The sequence below is a fragment of the Nerophis ophidion genome, linkage group LG13 (genome assembly GCF_033978795.1).
Source record: "Nerophis ophidion isolate RoL-2023_Sa linkage group LG13, RoL_Noph_v1.0, whole genome shotgun sequence".
NCBI lineage: Eukaryota > Metazoa > Chordata > Actinopteri > Syngnathiformes > Syngnathidae > Nerophis > Nerophis ophidion.
The window spans coordinates 8,588,725-8,608,724 of record NC_084623.1 but is presented as its reverse complement, the minus strand read 5'-3'; the positions used below and the strand labels follow the sequence as shown (position 1 = coordinate 8,608,724).

General features: G+C 33.9%; 2 protein-coding genes and 1 long non-coding RNA gene across 4 annotated transcripts in view; 2 read left to right on the top strand and 1 right to left on the bottom strand.

Annotated features, from left to right (window-relative positions):
- tmem177 (transmembrane protein 177) overlaps positions 1–4,677 on the bottom strand; it is a 9,732-nt gene extending 5,055 nt beyond the window's left edge. Inside the window, exons 1-2 of the mRNA XM_061918339.1 lie at positions 4,495–4,677; positions 2,012–2,236 (exon numbers count right to left, since the gene is read on the bottom strand). Coding sequence (XP_061774323.1) covers positions 2,012–2,212 — 201 coding nt within the window. The 5' untranslated portion in view covers positions 2,213–2,236; positions 4,495–4,677. The remainder of the gene's footprint in view (positions 1–2,011; positions 2,237–4,494) is intronic.
- LOC133564197 (uncharacterized) overlaps positions 1–20,000 on the top strand; it is a 285,115-nt gene that overhangs the window by 224,073 nt on the left and 41,042 nt on the right. The gene's annotated exons all lie outside the window — the stretch shown is intronic.
- The window catches only part of LOC133564196 (ras-related protein M-Ras), a 43,756-nt gene continuing 36,629 nt past the window's right edge, over positions 12,874–20,000 (top strand). The window contains exon 1 of one of the 2 annotated variants that reach the window (XM_061918345.1): positions 12,874–13,014. The gene's annotated coding sequence lies outside the window, so the exon portion shown is untranslated. The remainder of the gene's footprint in view (positions 13,015–20,000) is intronic. The other variant, XM_061918346.1, reaches the window with a different exon arrangement.

Below are 20,000 nucleotides of genomic sequence, written 5' to 3'. Positions count from 1 at the left end.
ATTTTTGGAAACAATATAAACTATTCAAAATAAATATATATGAAAAAAAAATACATTTGGAAACAATATTGTAGTGCTACTGATTGAAAGGAGAACTGCACTTTTATTTTCGGAATTTTGCCTATTGTTCACATTCATCATGAAAAACTGAATTATTGATTTTTTTTAATTTTTTTTTATGCATTCTAAATATTAAATAAATGCGATCAAAAGTCCATTTACAATGGACCCTATCAGACTATAAAACCCCTAAAAACATCCGAACACCTTTATTAAGGTGTTATATACACAGTTTAAGGATATATTTAATGTGTTAACATTCACAATAACATTTAATATTTACTTATTTTGATCATTTTAAGCATATGCAGAGCATTTATTTTAAAAAAACATCACAACATTCACATTTTTTCCCACAACATCAGTGATTATTACTTATTGCGTACTTTATGAGAGCCAACAAACATAATAAAACATCACTTACTGTACAACGTCTGCTGTCAAAGGTGACAGGAAATTTTTTTTTTAAAACTTCACATTGTCATTATGAGGTATTGTGTGTTGAATTTTGAGGACAAAAATGGATCCATTTTGGAATAAGGCTGCAACATAAAATGCGGGGAAAGTGAAGCGCTCTGAATACTTTTTGGATAAACTGTACAGAAAAATAGTAAAAAGGCAAATCTATTAAATTTTTGGAAACAATATAAACTATTAAAGATACATATATATATATATAAAAATACATTTGGAAACAATATTGTAGTGCAAGTGATTTAAAGGAGAACTGCACTTTTATTTTTGGAATTTTGCCTATTGTTCACATTCATCATGAAAAACTGAATTATTGATTTTTTTATGCATTCTAAATATTAAATAAATGCAATCAAAAGTCCACTTACAATGGACCCTATCAGACTATAAAACCCCTAAAAACATCCAAACACCTTTATTAAGGTGTTATATACACAATTTAAGGATATATTTAATATGTTAACATTCATAATAACACTTAATATATACTTATTGTGATCATTTTAAGCACATGCAGAGCATTTATTTAAAAAAAACATCACAACGTTTGCATTTTTTCCCACGACATCAGTGACTATTACTTATTGCGTACTTTATGAGAGCCAACAAACATAATAAAACATCACTTACTGTACAACGTCTGCTGTCAAAGGTGACAGGCAAAATTTTTAAAAAAACTTCACATTGTCATTATGAGGTATTGTGTGTTGAATTTTGAGGACAAAAATGGATCCATTTTGGAATAAGGCTGCAACATAAAATGCAGGGAAAGTGAAGCGCTCTAAATACTTTTTGGATAAACTGTACAGAAAAATAGTAAAAAGGCAAATTTATTAAAATTTTTGGAAACAATATAAACTATTAAAAATAAATGTATATAAAAAAATACATTTGGAAACAATATTGTAGTGCAAGTGATTGAAAGGAGAACTGCACTTTTATTTTCGGAATTTTGCCTATTGTTCACATTCATCATGAAAAACTGAATTATTGATTTTTGTATTTTTTTATATGCATTCTAAATATCAAATAAATGCAATCAAAAGTCCACTTACAATGAACCCTATCAGACTATAAAACCCCTAAAAACATCCAAACACCTTTATTAAGGTGTTATATACACAATTTAAGGATATATTTAATGTGTTAACATTCACAATAACATTTAATATTTACTTATTTTGATCATTTTAAGCATACGCAGAGCATTTATTTAAAAAAAAACTCACAACGTTTGCATTTTTTCCCACGACATCAGTGATTATTACTCATTGCAGACTTTATGAGAGCCAACAAACATAATAAAACATCACTTACTGTACAATGTCTGCTATCAAAGGTGACAGGAAAATAAATAAAAAAAAAGTGCTGTTCCCCTTTAATAAGTTGACTATATTGCCTTTTGGGAGTTAGCGTGCGTTTTGAACGTTGCTAAATGGTTAATATCGATGAACCTCTAGAGCCGAGGTTTAAGTACCTGCTGGAAAAGGTCCTCCAGTTTCTCGGACAGAGTGACCGGCTCTCCTTTGTGCCAGGCCTGGTAGAGCTGACGGTAGGACATGTCGGGGAAGACATGGTAGAACATGTTGACTGCAAAGACTCCGCCGCAGCTTGCCATCATCAGGGGGGCTCTGTACTTCTGAAGGAGCGCCGCATACTTGAGGAAGCCAGACGCCATCGTGTGTCGGGTTTTCCTCAGTGTCTGCCAGGACAAACAACTTGATTACCAACAGCCATGATACTGTAACACATGATTGACCGATTATCAGCGCCAATATCTGGCATTTTGACGTACATCCGTAATGGAACTTTTTTTTTATTTAATTGTTTAACATACAACACAACACATATCTTGACAAATAGGATACTTTAATATAAGTAAAGAAGAGCAGGCAGCAGCTCCCATATTCTCATACTTTCTGTCACATCCAGAGCCAGCTTGAAAAATGTCCCACCTACATCAGTGTTTTTCAACCTTTTTCCCTTTGAAAAAATGCGGCGACACACCACCAGCAGAAATCATTAAAAAATGAAACTCAGCAGACAATAAAAAGTGGTTGTGGCAATTGTTGGATGTGAATTTAAAGCATAACCAACCATGTGTCACTATGGTTCCTGTCTCAAAGTAGGTGTACTGTCACCACCTTTCACATCACACCGTGACTTATTTTAACTTTTTTGCTGTTTTAGTTCTTGTCTTTCGCTCCTATTTTGGTGGCTTTTCCTGTTGCAGTTTCCTTTGAGCGCTATTCCCCGCACCTGCTTTCTTTTAGCAATGAAGACTATTGAAGTTTTTTTACTATCTTTTTCCGCGTGGACATTGTTGTCATGTCATGTACGGATGTACTTTGTGGACGCCGTCTCTGCTCCACACGCTGTAAGTTTTTGCTGTCGTCCAGCATTCTGTTTTTGTTTACCTTGTAGCCAGTTCAGTTTTACTTTTTGTTCTGCATAGCCTTCCCTAAAGTTCAATGCCTTTTCTTAGGGGCACTCATTTTATTTTTGGTTTAAGCATTAGATATCTTTTTACCTGCACAGTGCCTCCCGCTGTCGTCTGTTTATTGTGATCACAACAAACCATCGTCGTCTCACACGACGTGTTCCCAACATCTACAAAACAATTAGCTACCGGCTTCCACTTACTGATATGGTATGGTATAACATCAGGGTTTCCCACAGCGCTTTGTTATTAAGGCCTTAACCACAAAGAGTCACCGCCTAAACTAAAGTCTTAAAAAATAAAAAAAAATAAAAATAATAATTTAATTTTTGTCCTGTAAATCAGTGGTCCCTAACCACCGGGCTCGATTGGTAAAAGTCGCAGAATAATTTGTTATCTATTTTCATTTATTTATCTTGTGTAAAGTATATCACCACATGGGCCCAGGAACACTTCAGAAAACCACTGTAAGTAACTACAGTTTGTCGCTACACCTGTAAGTGCAAGTTAAAACTCTACTATGCAAAGCCAAAGCCATTTATCAACAACACCCAGAAACGCTGCCGATTCACTGGGCCCTTTGATGGACTGATGCAAAGTGGAAAAGTGTTCTGTGGTTTGACGAGGCCCCAATTCACATTGTTTTTAGAAACTGTGGACGTTGTGTTCTCCGGACCAAAGAGGAAAAGAACCATCCGGACTGCCATTGGTGCAAAGTTCAAAAGCCAGCATCTGTGATGGTATGGGGGTGTGTTAGTGCCCAAGGCATGGGTAACTTACACATCTGTGAAGGCACCATTAATGCTGAAAGGTACATACAGGTTTTGGAGCACTATTTGTTGCCATCCAAGCAACATTATCAATGACGCCCCTGCTTATTTCAGCAAGACAATGCCAAGCCACATGTTACAACAGCGTGGCAAATAGACTGGCCTGGCTGTAGTCCAGACCTGCCTCCCATTGAAAATGTGTGGCGCATTATGAAGCAATGAACAACTTAAGCTGTACATCAAGCAAGAATGGGAAAGAATTCCACCTGAAAAACTTCAAAAATGTGTCTCCTCAGTTCCCAAACGTTTACTGAGTGTTGTTAAAAGGAAAGGCCATGTAACACAGTGGTAAAAATGCGCATGTGCCAACTTTTTTGCAATTAAATTCTAAGTTAATGATTATTTGCACACACAAAAAATAAGTTTCTCAGTTTGAACATTAAATATCTTGTCTTTGCAGTCTATTCAACGGAAGTTGAAAAAGATTTGCAAATCATTGTATTCTGTTTTTATTTACAAATTACACAACATGCCAACTTCACTGGTTTTGTATTTTGCTGTTTCCTCTTAAAGATGTTTAGTTATAGTAACCCACAGCTCATATATTTGACCTTAAATTTTTAGGAGTATAAAGTTGACACAGGGTAGATATTTTAAAACACACTTCACGACATGAGCAATATCTCCAAATAACCCCACTAGGCAAGTCATACTTAATATCACGGCAAGGTTACAGTGCTGTCTACTCACTTGGCGTTGGCTCCGTGGAAATAAAACAACACACACACACAAAAAGAGCCAAAAAAGTATTAAATATTGAACTATTAAACCGTCAAGTTGTCGCCATGTTTCAAGGACAGCCGTACTGACAGAATGTTAAGAAGAAATACAATAGGCCGTAAAGTGACAGAACTGCCGTACTACACTTTTACGACATTAGCATGACGGCTCAAGACAACTGCTCTTGGTGGCGTTGGGCGATACTGAAAATCTCAGTGTCGACTCGATATAGCGTAAAAACCGTACAGAAAGGGCATTGTCGATACCAATGCTTTTTGACTTGAATGTCATTAGCTCGTAAAATAACCATCCCTTTAATTTATAAAGAAGGACATATAATACATATGATATAATAATAAAATAGAGTATACAACTCTTAACAGAAACATAATGAGAAAGAAAAATACATTGCATAATAAATATTCAAAGCAGAATAAAATTAGTCCATGTTATTGCATACAATATTAAGTCAATAGTACAAAATAAACTATTGGCTGTCTTTTAAATCCGGATTTTGTCCCTAAATCCTCCCTGTGTTAGATGACTTATTCCCTGAGTGTGTAAAAAAAAACTACAATATATTAATACCCATACAATATCAATCAAATATTGGTATTCGGATCTATCCGCCCACACTTAGCAGAACTTCCAATGGGAAATTCTACTACAGTAGATCATTAATTTATTGGGCCTTCCATATATAAGTAATATACTATAATATACAAGCAATAATAACAATGATTAAAATAACTTGAAAAATACAAGTAATTGAAATAATATGTGTATTTTTAAAAAGAAAAAGAAAACATAAAAAATATCAACAGCATAACACCAGTTATTGCGTACAAAAAAAGCTTTGTAAACAAAACTACAATATATATATACAATATATAATGTATATATAAATATAAATATATGTACATATACATACATATGTACATATCCATACATAAATAAACACACATACTTATATGGGGACGGCGTGGCGCAGTGGAAGAGTGGCCGTGCGCAACCCGAGGGTCACTGGTTCAAATCCCACCTAGTACCAACCTCGTCACGTCCGTTGTGTCCTGAGCAAGACACTTCACCCTTGCTCCTGATGGGTGCTGGTTGGCGCCTTGCATGGCAGCTCCCTCCATCAGTGTGTGAATGTGTGTGTGAATGGGTAAATGTGGAAGTAGTGTCAAAGCGCTTTGAGTACCTTGAAGGTAGAAAAGCGCTATACAAGTACAACCCATTTATCATTTATCATTTATATATACAGTATGTATACACAAATACACATATATACATACATACACATATTTATGTACATATATATGTATTTATATATAAATACACACACATAATTATATACATAAATGTGTATATATACATATACAGTGTACATATGTATACATACATATATATACACACATATAAGTGTATATATATACATATGTATATACATATATGTATATATATGTATGTATGTGTATACATACATATGTATATATATGCGTATATATGTATGTATGTATGTATATATATATATATATATATATATATATGTATGTATATATATATATATATATATATATATATATATATATATATATATATATATATATATATATATAAATGTTCCTGAGGTAACTCTCCTGAAGGAATTAATAAAGTACTATCTATCCATCTATCTATGTATATACATACATATATATATATATATATATATACAGACACACACACATATATATATATATATATATATATATATATATATATATAGAGTCTGCGATGAGGTGGCGAAATGTCCAAGGTGTACCCCGCCCCCCGCGACCCCAAAGGGAATAAGCGGTAGAAAAGGATGGATGGATGGATATATATATATACTATCCATCTATACACATATATCTGTACACACACATATATATATCCATCCATTTTCTACCGCGTATTCCCTTTTTTGGGGTCGCGGGGGGCGCTGGCGCCTATCTCAGCTACAATCGGGTGGAAGGCGGAGTACACCCTGGACAAGTCGCCACCTCATCGCAGGGCCAAAACACATAGACAGACAACATTCACACTCACATTCACACACTAGGGACCATTTAGTGTTGCCAATATATATATATATATATATATATATATATATATATATATATATATATATATATATATATATATATATATATATATATATATATATGCACAGTATCCAATATATATTTATCTGCCTACGCCGAGCACAAGTTATGAAAAAACATGTTTTGGTCCATGGTTTGTATATTGATTATTGACATACATAACAGTCTTTCTTCCACATATTCCATAACATTACACCTCACTCATACATACACCAGAGCTGCCAAAACGGTCACCATAATGATAATTGCGTATCGATCCAGGCTACCAAAAATGCATCACGTCGGCGTGTATTTGCATGTGTTGTGATCAGATATGCTGATCCTAATATAAGAAAAATCCTGCTCACACGCTGTCTCCATGGAAACAGGCAAGAAGAGATGTGGGTAGGTGTGTGTGCGCGTGACAGTCAGGGAGAGAAAATAGACAGGGTGAGAGTGTTATTCTTGTTTTATAGGGAGACTATAAAGACATAATCCACATTGCCTACGTGTTACATGCTGCATTGTCAGGGCCCCGGCAGCAGAGAGGGCCCCGCAGGGGCGATGGAAAGCACCACAAGGGCCCTTTTGAATTGCTGATTTTTTCTTCTTTACATCTAGATGCCTTTTTGAGGCCCTGAACATGCACGAAAAGTCCCCAAACTTTGCAGGCGAAACACTTCAAAATGTCAAAATTTGCTCTCTAGCGCCACCTTTAAAATAAAACAAAAATAGCTCCTCCTACTGGGTATGGCGACAAACTTTGCTACGATGGTTTTTGGTCATTTTTCGCAACAAAAAAAAAACAAAAAAAAAAAGGGTCCTCGTATAGCTCGGTTGGTAGAGTTGCAGGTTCGATCCCCGCTTCTGCCATCCTAGTCACTGCCGTTGTGTCCTTGGGCAAGACACTTTACCCACCTGCTCCCAGTGCCACCCACACTGGTTTAAAAAAAATGTAACTTAGATATTGTGTTTCACAATGTAAAGCGCTTTGAGTCACTTTGAGAAAAAGCGCTATATAAATGTACTTCACTACTTTAACAAACACCTCCTAGGGACTAAAACTACACATATAGGCGACAATAAATTGCGAACACATTTTTTCCACGCCATAAATTCTAGGAGTGGTATGGCGACAAACTTTGCTCCGATGGTTTTTGACCATTTTTCGGCGAAAAAAAGGGTTGTACTTTAACAAACTTTTACTTGGGACTTCGGCCAAATGAGTCGCAGTTAAAATGACAGATACCACACATTAGGTGACGGTAAGCTGCTAACACATTTTTCCTACGCCATAAGTAGTAGGCGTGGTATGGCGACAAATTTTGCTCCAATGGTTTTTGGCCATTTTTCCGCACAAAAAAGGGGTCAAATTCCTCCTAGGGACTTGGTTGTGGTTTAAATTACAGATAGTACACATATCGGCGACAATAAATTGCGAACAATTTTTCCTACGCCATAAGATGTAGGTGTGGTATGGCAACAAACTTTGCTCCAATGGTTTTTGGCCATTTTTCGGCAAACAAAACGGTCATACATGAAAACTATAACATTTTTATAACGTAACAAAAACTATAATTGAAAAAAAAATGCAGCACAAATTAACACATGTTTTGGGAGATTTTGGCAAGATGGGGGGCTGACGAATCATAAAACATTAATAGCATAAAAATTATAAAATGTTAATAACATAAAAAACTATAATTGACAAAAATAAATGCAACACAAACCAGCACAAAATAGCACAAAGGAATGGGACATGTTTGGGGAGATTTTGACAATCTGGGGCGGGGGGATGATTATGAATCATAAAACTTTAATAGCATGAAAACTATAACATGTTTATAACATAACAAAAACTATAATTGACAAAAAAAAATGCTGCACAAATTAGCACGTTTGGGGAGATTTTGGCGAAATGGGAGACTGATTATGAATGATAAAACATTAATAGCATAAAAACTGTAAAATGTTAATAACATAAAATAAACATAAATAAACAATAATTGCCCCCCACCCCCCAAAAAATGCAGCACAAACCAGCACAAATTAGCCAAATTTAGCACACGTTTGGGGGGATTTTGACAAGATGGGGGGCTGATTATGAATCATAAAACATTAATAGCATGAAAACTGTAAAATGTTAATAGCATTAAAAAAAACTATAATTGCCACAAAAAAAAAAGCAGCACAAACCAGCACAAATTAGCCAAATTTAGCACATGTTTGGGGGGATTTTGACAAGATGGGGGCTGATTATGAATCATAAAACATTAATAGCATAAAAACTGTAAAATGTTAATAGCATTAAAAAAAACTATAATTGCCCCCCCCCCCCCCAAAAAAGCAGCACAAACCAGCACAAATTAGCCAAATTTAGCACATGTTTGGGGGGATTTTGACAAGATGGGGGCTGATTATGAATCATAAAACATTAATAGCATAAAAACTGTAAAATGTTAATAGCATTAAAAAAAACTATAATTGCCCCCCCCCCCCAAAAAAAGCAGCACAAACCAGCACAAATTAGCCAAATTTAGCACACGTTTGGGGGGATTTTGACAAGATGGGGGCTGATTATGAATCATAAAACATTAATAGCATAAAAACTGTAAAATGTTAATAGCATTAAAAAAAACTATAATTGCCAAAAAAAATGCAGCACAAACCAGCACAAATTAGCCAGATTTGACACACGTTTGGGGGGATTTTGACAAGGTGGGGGGCTGATTATGAATCATAAAACATTAATAGCATAAAAACTATAACATTTTAATAACGTAAAAAAAAATATATAATTGACACAAAAAATGCAGCACAATTTGGCACATTTTTGAGGAGATTTTGGCAAGATGGGGGGCTTATTATGAATCATAAAAAATTAATAGGATAAAAAACTGTAAAATGTTAATAACATAAAAAAACTATAATTGCCCAAAAAAATGCAGCACAAACCATCACAAATTAGCCAAATTTAGCACACGTTTGGGGAGATTTTGACAAGATGGGGGGCTGATTATGAATCATAAAACATTAATAGCATAAAAACTGTAAAATTTTAATAGCATTAAAAAAATATATAATTGCCCCCCAAAAAAATGCAGCACAAACCATCACAAATTAGCCAAATTTAGCACACGTTTGGGGAGATTTTGACAAGATGGGGGGCTGATTATGAATCATAAAACATTAATAGCATAAAAACTGTAAAATTTTAATAGCATTAAAAAAATATATAATTGCCCCAAAAAAAAAGCAGCACAAACCAGCACAAATTAGCCAAATTTAGCACACGTTTGGGGGGATTTTGACAAGATGGGGGGCTGATTATGAATCATAAAACATTAATAGCATAAAAACTGTAAAATGTTAATAGCATTAAAAAAAACTATAATTGCCCCCCCAAAAAAGCAGCACAAACCAGCACAAATTAGCCAGATTTAGCACACGTTTGGGGGGATTTTGACAAGGTGGGGGGCTGATTATGAATCATAAAACATTAATAGCATAAAAACTATAACATTTTAATAACGTAAAAAAAACTATAATTGACACAAAAAAATGCAGCACAATTTGGCCCATTTTTGGGGAAATTTTGGCCAGATGGTGGGCTGATTATGAATCATAAAAAAATAATAGCATAAAAACTATAAAACGTTAATAACATAACAAAAACTATAATTGACATAAAAATGCAGCACAAATTAGCACAAACGAATGGGACACTTTTGGGGAGATTTTGACAAGATGTGGGGCTGATTATGAATCATAAAACATTAATAACACAAAAATGATAATAGTTAGACAAATATGTTGCAGCACAAATGTAGCACAAACAAATTGGACAAGTTTTGGGAGATGTTGACAAGATAGTGGGAGGGGGGCTGATTATGAAAAATAAAACATTAATAGCATACAAACTATAAAATGTTAAGAACATATCAAAACTATAATTGACAAAAAATGCAGCACAAATTAACACAAACGAATGGCACACGTTTAGGGAGATTTTGACAAAATGGGCGAGGGACTGATTATGAATCATAAAACATTCATAGCATACAAACTATAAAATGTTAATAACAAAAAAAAACTACAATTTACAAAAAATGCAGCACAAATTAGCACAATTTAGCACATGTTTGGGGAGATTTTGACAAGATGGGGGCTGATTATGAATCATAAAACTTTTAATAGCATAAAAACTATAAAATGTTAATATAAAAAAACTATAATTGACAAAAAAGCTGCACAAATTAGCAAAATTTAGCACTTGTTTGGGGAGATTTTGACAAGATGGGGGCTGATTATGAATCATAAAATGTTTAATAGCATAAAAACTATAAAATGTTAATATAAAAAAACTATAATTGACAAAAAAGCAGCACAAACCAGCACAAATTAGCAAAATTTAGCACTTGTTTGGGGAGATTTTAGACAAGATGGGGGCTGATTATGAATCATAAAATGTTTAATAGCATAAAAACTATAAAATGTTAATATAAAAAAACTACAATTTACAAAAAATGCAGCACAAATTAGCACAATTTAGCACATATTTGGGGAGATTTTGACAAGATGGGGGCTGATTATGAATCATAAAACTTTTAATAGCATAAAAACTATAAAATGTTAATATAAAAAACTATAATTGACAAAAAAGCTGCACAAATTAGCAAAATTTAGCACTTGTTTGGGGAGATTTTGACAAGATGGGGGCTGATTATGAATCATAAAATGTTTAATAGCATAAAAACTATAAAATGTTAATATAAAAAAACTATAATTGACAAAAAAGCAGCACAAACCAGCACAAATTAGCAAAATTTAGCACTTGTTTGGGGAGATTTTGACAAGATGGGGGCTGATTATGAATCATAAAATGTTTAATAGCATAAAAACTATAAAATGTTAATATAAAAAAACTATAATTGACAAAAAAGCAGCACAAGCCAGCACAAATTAGCAAAATTTAGCACTTGTTTGGGGAGATTTTGACAAGATGGGGGCTGATTATGAATCATAAAACATTAATAGCATAACAAATATAAAATGATAAAAACATAAAAAAACGATAATCGACAAAAAAAAAAAAGAAAAAAAAGCAGCACAAACCAGCACAAACTAGAAACATTTTGCACATGTTTGGGGAGATTTTGACTAGATGGGGAGCTGATTATGAATTATAAAACAATAATAGCATAAAAACTATAAAACGTTAGTAACATAAAAAACTATAATTGACAAAAAAAGCAGCACAAACCAGCACAAATTAAATAAAATTTGCACACGTTTGGGGAGATTTTGACAAGATGGGGGGCTGATAATGAATCATAAAACAATAATAGCACAAATACTATAAAATGTTAATAACATGAAAAAACCAACTATAATTGACAAAAATAAATGCAACACAAACCAGAACAAATTAGCACAAACGAATGGGACATGTTTGGGGAGATTTTGACAAGGTGAGGGGGCTGATTATGAATCATAAAACATTAATAACACAAAAATGATAATAGTTAGACAAACAAATGTTGCAGCACAAATGTAGCACAAACAAATTGGGCAAGTTTGGGGAGATTTTGACAAAGTGGTGGAATGGCGGGGCTGGTTATAAATAATAAACCGTAAATAACATAACAATTGTATTTTAAGACAAAAAAATACAGCACAAATGATAGATCAAGTTTGGAAAGATTTTTCTATGACGTCACTAGTCAGAAATTGTATTTTAGTACAACTTAAAAACTGCACAAAATAATGGCGGTGTTATTTTCATATTTGCATTGATAAGGGAGGGGGGGCAACTTAATGGGATAGTACACTAAATATCAACAGACTAGTTCACATTTTACGTATGGTAGTATCCAAGAGTTGCACACAGAGTAATTGTGAAGCGTGTAACTTTCCACGCAGTGACAAAAATAAAGAAAAGATCTTGTTGAGAAAAACCGCCACATTCCTTTTTGGGTGTACTGGCTCTTTAAGAGACACCAGTTCGCGATGGAACAGTCCATTTCACAAAAAGGGGGAGGTTATTTCACTACCTCCTGAGATTTATGAAGTTTTACATGAAAAAAAACGATTAAAAGTCGCTCAAGTTGATTTTAATACATCTATGCTACACAATCTCCACACTTTGCGGACGAAGGGACATTTTTAGAATACTATGGAGTGTTCGCAAAAAAACCAGCCACCCCTTTTCGGGCTAGTCTATTAATAGCATCAGCTGTTGCAATACAAAGATGAGCTACTCGACGTATTGTTCCGCAGATGTGGGAGGAAGGAGAGGAGGCGGGGACGCCTGGAAGCCAAGAGAGGCTGAAAAATGAGGATTACGGCGCTTTGAGGGACGTCCTTTAGCGTTCACGTCTTATCGGTAAGTGGCTGTTGATACCAAAAAAAAAACCACAACACGATGGGGGGGGCACGTCCGTTTTCGCGGGGTAAACACCTACTGATAATGCTGCGTTCACGTTCCTTACTACTTGTCGTATAAACGGCTACTTAAGCGGCGTGACATCCGTGAGAGCTTGTAGTGAAGCTTTTCTACAAATGACGTGGTGGCACATATACGTAGAACGATGAAGACACCTAAATATGTAATTCATGGGCGGTTGCTGTCGAGTAGAAGACCAACACTAGTGGACGGGCCTCGACTCTCTCTGTGTGTGTGTGTGTGTGTGTGTACTTCACTGGCATCAGTGGAAAATCTTCTTAATTGTAATAACTATTACATGAGGGCATGCATTTTAGTGCAGGGGGAACAGAGATGCTGTTATACAGTATTTAATCAGGATGAGATCATTCAGAAGCAACACACACACACACACACACACACACACACACACACACACTCTTGTATAATGCCTACCTCTTGAGGACCACCCTTTCTAGGTATATAAATATTTGTATTTACAACATTAATAATATATCCAAACTATGCAAAATTATGAAAAAAGTTAAAATTTTACTCCAAAAATGTCACTATTTTGCAAGAATAAAATAATTAGCAATATTGTGATAAGTCAGAATTTTATATGACAAATGTCACCATTTGGCATTTAAAAGTAATCCTTTTACGAGAAAATATTGCAATATTACAGGAACAGAAAGAAAATGAGAAATTGTTCCCAATTTTATAAGAAAAAAGTCGACACATTGTGAGAAAACGACTGCTTTTAATTAATTTTGTATTTTTTATTTTATTTTTTGTTTGTAATTGGTTTTTAATCTTTAAACTTGTTGATATCTCAAGAAGGGTAGGAATACACACACACACACACACACACACACACACACACTTGTATAATGCCTACCTCTTGAGGACCACCCTTTCTAGGTATATAAATATTTATATTTACAACATTAATAATATATCCAAACTATGCAACTATATAAAAGCTTGTTGTGAAAAATGAGTTGGAAGAAAAAGGTCACAATTTCACAAGAAACAATTAGAATTTTGGCAGTAATATCATAAAAGTCATAAATTTACTCAACACAAGTCTAAATGTTACAAGAAAAACTGAACATTCGTGCAATATTTTGATAAAAGTTGGATTTTTACTCGACAAAAGTCACAATTTTAGAAGAAAACTGTAAAATGTTGGCAATATTATAATAATAATCATAATTTCACTTGGCAAAATCATGACAAAAGTTAAAATTTTACTCCAAAAATGTCACTATTTTGCAAGAACAAAATAATTAGCAATATTGTGATAAGTCAGAATTTTATATTACAAATGTCACCATTTGGCATTTAAAAGAAATCCTTTTACGAGAAAATATTGCAATATTACAGGACCAGAAAGAAAATGAGAAATTGTTCCCAATTTTATAAGAAAAAAGTCGACACATTGTGAGAAAATGACTGCTTTTAATTAATTTTGTAATTTTTTTTTAATTTTTTGTTTGTAATAGGTTTTTAATCTTTAAACTTGTCGATTTCTCAAGAAGGGTAGGAATCCACACACACACACACACACACACACACACACACACACACACACACACACACACGTATAATGCCTGCCTCTTGAGGACCACCCTTTCTAGGTTTATAAATATTTGTATTTACAACATTAATAATACATCCAAACTATGCAACTATATAAAAGCTTGTGAAAAATGAGTTGGAAGAAAAAGGTCACAATTTCACAAGAAACAATTAGAATTTTGGCAGTAATATCATAAAAGTCATAAATTTACTCAACACAAGTCTAAATGTTACAGGAAAAACCCAACATTCGTGCAATATTTTGATAAAAGTTGGATTTTTACTCTACAAAAGTCACAATTTTAGAAGAAAACTGTAAAATGTTGGCAATATTAGAATAATAATCATAATTTCACTTGGCAAAATTATGAAAAAAGTTAACATTTTACTCAAAAAATTTCACTATTTTGCAAGAACAAATTAATTAGCAATATTGTGATAAGTCCGAATTTTGAATTACAAATGTCACCATTTGGCATTTAAAAGTAATCCTTTTACGAGAAAATATTGCAATATTACAGGAACAGAAAGGAAATGAGAAATTGTTCCCAATTTTTATAAGAAAAAAGTCGACACATTGTGAGAAAACGACTGCTTTTAATTAATTTTGTAATTTTTAAAAAAAATTTTGTTTGTAATTGGTTTTTAATCTTTAAACTTGTTGATTTCTCAAGAAGGGTAGGAATCCACACACACACACACACACACACACACACACACACACACACACACACACACACACACACACACACACACACACTCTTGTATAATGCCTACCTCTCGAGGACCACCCTTTCTAGGTATATAAATATTTGTATTTACAACATTAATAATACATCTAAACTATGCAACTATATAAAAGCTTGTTGTGAAAAATGAGTTGGAAGAAAAAGGTCACAATTTCACAAGAAACAATTAGAATTTTGGCAGTAATATCATAAAAGTCATAAATTTACTCAACACAAGTCTAAATGTTACAGGAAAAACCCAACATTCGTGCAATATTTTGATAAAAGTTGGATTTTTACTCTACAAAAGTCACAATTTTAGAAGAAAACTGTAAAATGTTGGCAATATTAGAATAATAATTATAATTTCACTTGGCAAAATTATGAAAAAAGTTAAAATTTTACTCCAAAAATGTCACTATTTTGCAAGAACAAAATAATTAGCAATATTGTGATAAGTCAGAATTTTATATGACAAATGTCACCATTTGGCATTTAAAAGAAATCCTTTTACGAGAAAATATGGCAATATTACAGGACCAGAATGAAAATGAGAAATTGTTCCCAATTTTATAAGAAAAAAGTCGACACATTGTGAGAAAATGACTGCTTTTAATTAATTTTGTATTTTTTTTATTTTATTTTTTGTTTGTAATTGGTTTTTAATCTTTAAACTTGTCGATTTCTCAAGAAGGGTAGGAATCCACACACACACACACACACACACACACACACACACACACACACACACACACTTGTATAATGCCTACCTCTTGAGGACCACCCTTTCTAGGTTTATAAATATTTGTATTTACAACATTAATAATACATCCAAACTATGCAACTATATAAAAGCTTGTGAAAAATGAGTTGGAAGAAAAAGGTCACAATTTCACAAGAAACAATTAGAATTTTGGCAGTAATATCATAAAAGTCATAAATTTACTCAACACAAGTCTAAATGTTACAGGAAAAACCCAACATTCGTGCAATATTTTGATAAAAGTTGGATTTTTACTCTACAAAAGTCACAATTTTAGAAGAAAACTGTAAAATGTTGGCAATATAAGAATAATAATCATAATTTCACTTGGCAAAATTATGAAAAAAGTTAACATTTTACTCAAAAAATTTCACTATTTTGCAAGAATAAAATAATTAGCAATATTGTGATAAGTCAGAATTTTATATTACAAATGTCACCATTTGGCATTTAAAAGAAATCCTTTTACGAGAAAATATTGCAATATTACAGGAACAGAAAGAAAATGAGAAATTGTTCCCAATTTTATAAGAAAAAAGTCGACACATTGTGAGAAAATGACTGCTTTTAATTAATTTTGTATTTTTTTTATTTTATTTTTTGTTTGTAATTGGTTTTTAATCTTTAAACTTGTTGATTTCTCAAGAAGGGTAGGAATACACACACACACACACACACACACACACACACACACACACACACACACACACACACACCCAAGGGTTCTAATCAGAGCATACCTGTAATGATAGTTAAGATGCTCATTGCTTGATTGCACAAGCTAATAATGCTCCAATTATTACAATTGAACTTGGGCAGATTTCACACTCCCAGGATGTGCCTCACAGTATTATAGAACCAGAACTGGCGATTTCAGTGGAAAATGTGTGTGAATGCTGTATGCGGTAGCTGCGTAAACGCGTAAAGTTAACCGAAATGCTAATGTTAGCATGCTAACTGTTAGCATGTGTTTCGAGTGATAAGACTCTCAGGCTGTACGACATTATTTTGACTCGGGCGGCAAAATTGTGAGAAAAAAATGGGTCTGATTGAATGAATAAAAACGTTAAAACAGACCACCTTAAAAAAACTGTATTTAATTTTAAATTGTTTCACTGAATGAGACACCTAGAATGTAGTGAACTATATTTATATAGCGCTTTTCTCAAGTGACTCAAAGCGCTTTACATAGTGACACCCAATATCTAAGTTACATTTAAACCAGTGTGGGTGGCACTGGGAGCAGGTGGGTAAAGTGTCTTGCCCAAGGACACAACGGCAGTAACTAGGATGGCACAAGCGGGAATCGAACCTGCAACCCTCAAGTTACTGGCACGGCCACTCTACCAACCGAGCTATGCCGCTATGCCGTAAATAAAGAATGTTGGATTTACAATATTAACTATGACCGATAAAACACTGAATATTGACAACATATGAACGTCACACCCCCTTTCGATCGAAACATTTTACAATCAAGCAAAAAACACCTACAGTCTGATACAGCTGATCCATCACTAAGCTTTAGAACTATTCCCATCACATTTATTAAATTAATTGAAATGCATGCATAATGGAACATAAGTGCCCTATGGTAAAGAAGCTGGTTGGATCTCTCTGAGGTGGCTCGGAGCAGTCAGCTAAATTTCAGAACAGTTTGCGTGACTTAATTCACAATAAATCTATCGATTATCAATGATTAAAGTTTACCAATCGATCCCTGTCCGAATTGTGATGCATCTAAAAATCGATTATTTCCCCCACTTTACAATGATTTGATTAACGTGGACCCCGACTTAAACAAGTTTAAAAACGTATTCGGGTGTTAACATTTAGTGGTCAATTGTACGGAATATGTACTGTACTGTGCAATCTACTAATAAAAGTTTCAATCAATCTCTGCAAGACTCTTGACTTAAGGTTTTTTTCTTGAACTAGTTCAAAACATGGCGCTCGGGTTAGTCAGCTATTAAAGAGACGGCGAATAGCCCGGCAAGCATGCCGCCGTGAGACGATCAAACATGACTTTTAACGTCATCACCCTACACATTGCTTCCACATGTTGGTGTGTAATCAATATGTGGAAAGGAGGCTCTTGCTCTTCGTAGTGAACATGGAGCAACAGAAGTAGAGTCTGTAAACACGAGTGCAGTCTCCAATAACACCAGAACAAGATACTGGGTGTGTTTTTAGTCATTTTTAATAAAGAAAAAGTCACCAAAAAGATTAGAGAAGTCTCTAAAGTTAAAGTACCAATGATCGTCACACACACTCTAGGTGTGGTGAGATTATCTTCTGCATTTGACCCATCACCCTCCCCCCCTTGCTCTGAAGGGAGCAGTGAGCAGCAGCGGTGGCCGCGCCCGAGAATCAATTTTGTTGATTCAACCCCCAATTCCAACCCTTGATGCCGAGTTCCTCTAGAAACTTAAACACTTCTCAACATAGTACATTTTTGAAGATAAGACAGCTACCTTGACCACCCCCGAACTGTGAACAGTCACTGTAGACACTTTCACCTTTGATCACTAAAGACACTTTAACCTTCCTCTTGTGTTAGCTTTCTGTTACCATCTCTTATGTTAACGGGTCGGTTTTGACCCATGTCTTAAATCAGCTGTAAAATACACTAAAAACAATTATCTATCATCCAAGTTGTTTCTCATCTCTTGGTTACCTCGTTAGGCTTCCTTATCCTTGAAAATATTGGTTTTAATATTTTTGGTTTGGGCCATTGGGCCTTTTTTTGTCAGTATACCCCTCGATTTCAATTTTTAAAAATGGTAAAACGAACCCCAAGAGAATCATATAAATAAAAAAAAGGTTGTTGTGTTACCTAACTATTCCTAAGGGGTATTAGAACACATCTCTTAAATAAATGTGTTTTATTTATTTTTTCATTTTAAGAATTTTAACTATAGTAACATATATGGTGTTACGGGTCAATTTCGACCCATATATATTTACTTCAAGAAAAAGGCTAAAAAGTATTTTTTCCAGCAACAGAAATCCAACATCAAACAAACAACAACCAACAACCAATCAAGCAAATGAAACCAAGAGAAATAGATTACTAGTTCCAAAACTAATAAAAAAACAAAATCAGAGTGGCAAAAAGTGACACTTTTAGTGTCCGTCTTTAGTTTGTTTTTGTACAGGATAACAAGGTAAAATGAGAATGCACTAAAGCTCACATGACTGGGAGAGGAGCTGGCTGTCAGTGTGTACAGTTTTGGCTCTTATCATTGCTTTATCATCTTATTTTTATAACTGGGTCGAAACCGACCCTAACAACACCAAGGGCATAATTTCTACCAGAGCATTTTATAATTTAGTGAAAAAAATTAAAATTTTTATTTTGTTGAGAAAGAGGTTCCTGACAAAGTCAAAAAGCTTTGATGCAAAAAAATAAATGTGGTGTTTTTTATGCATTTAAAAACTAAAACGGGTCGGTGCCGATCCTAACACCAGACGAAGGTTAACTGCTGCCCAGACCCAAGGTCACCTCCATATTTATACTGTTGACTGTCAATCAGAATGTGCAATAATGTTACTTACTGTGCCTTGTAAATACATTTTTATTTTTATTTTTTATTTTTAGTGTGATTTGTTGAAGGGTGGACTAGCAAAGTAAGATTTTCATTGTACGGCAAACTGTCTAACTGTGCATATGACGATAAACAATCTTGAATCTTGTACAATAAGCAGCAACATTTAAATAAAAATTGCAAAACAATATGAGAAAAATCCATCCATCCATCCATTTCCTACCGCTTGTCCCTTTTGGGGTCGTGGGTGGTCGCTAAATGTTAATACTAAATAAAAACACATTTGCTTTTAAATCTATGTATAAACATTTAAAATGTATGTTT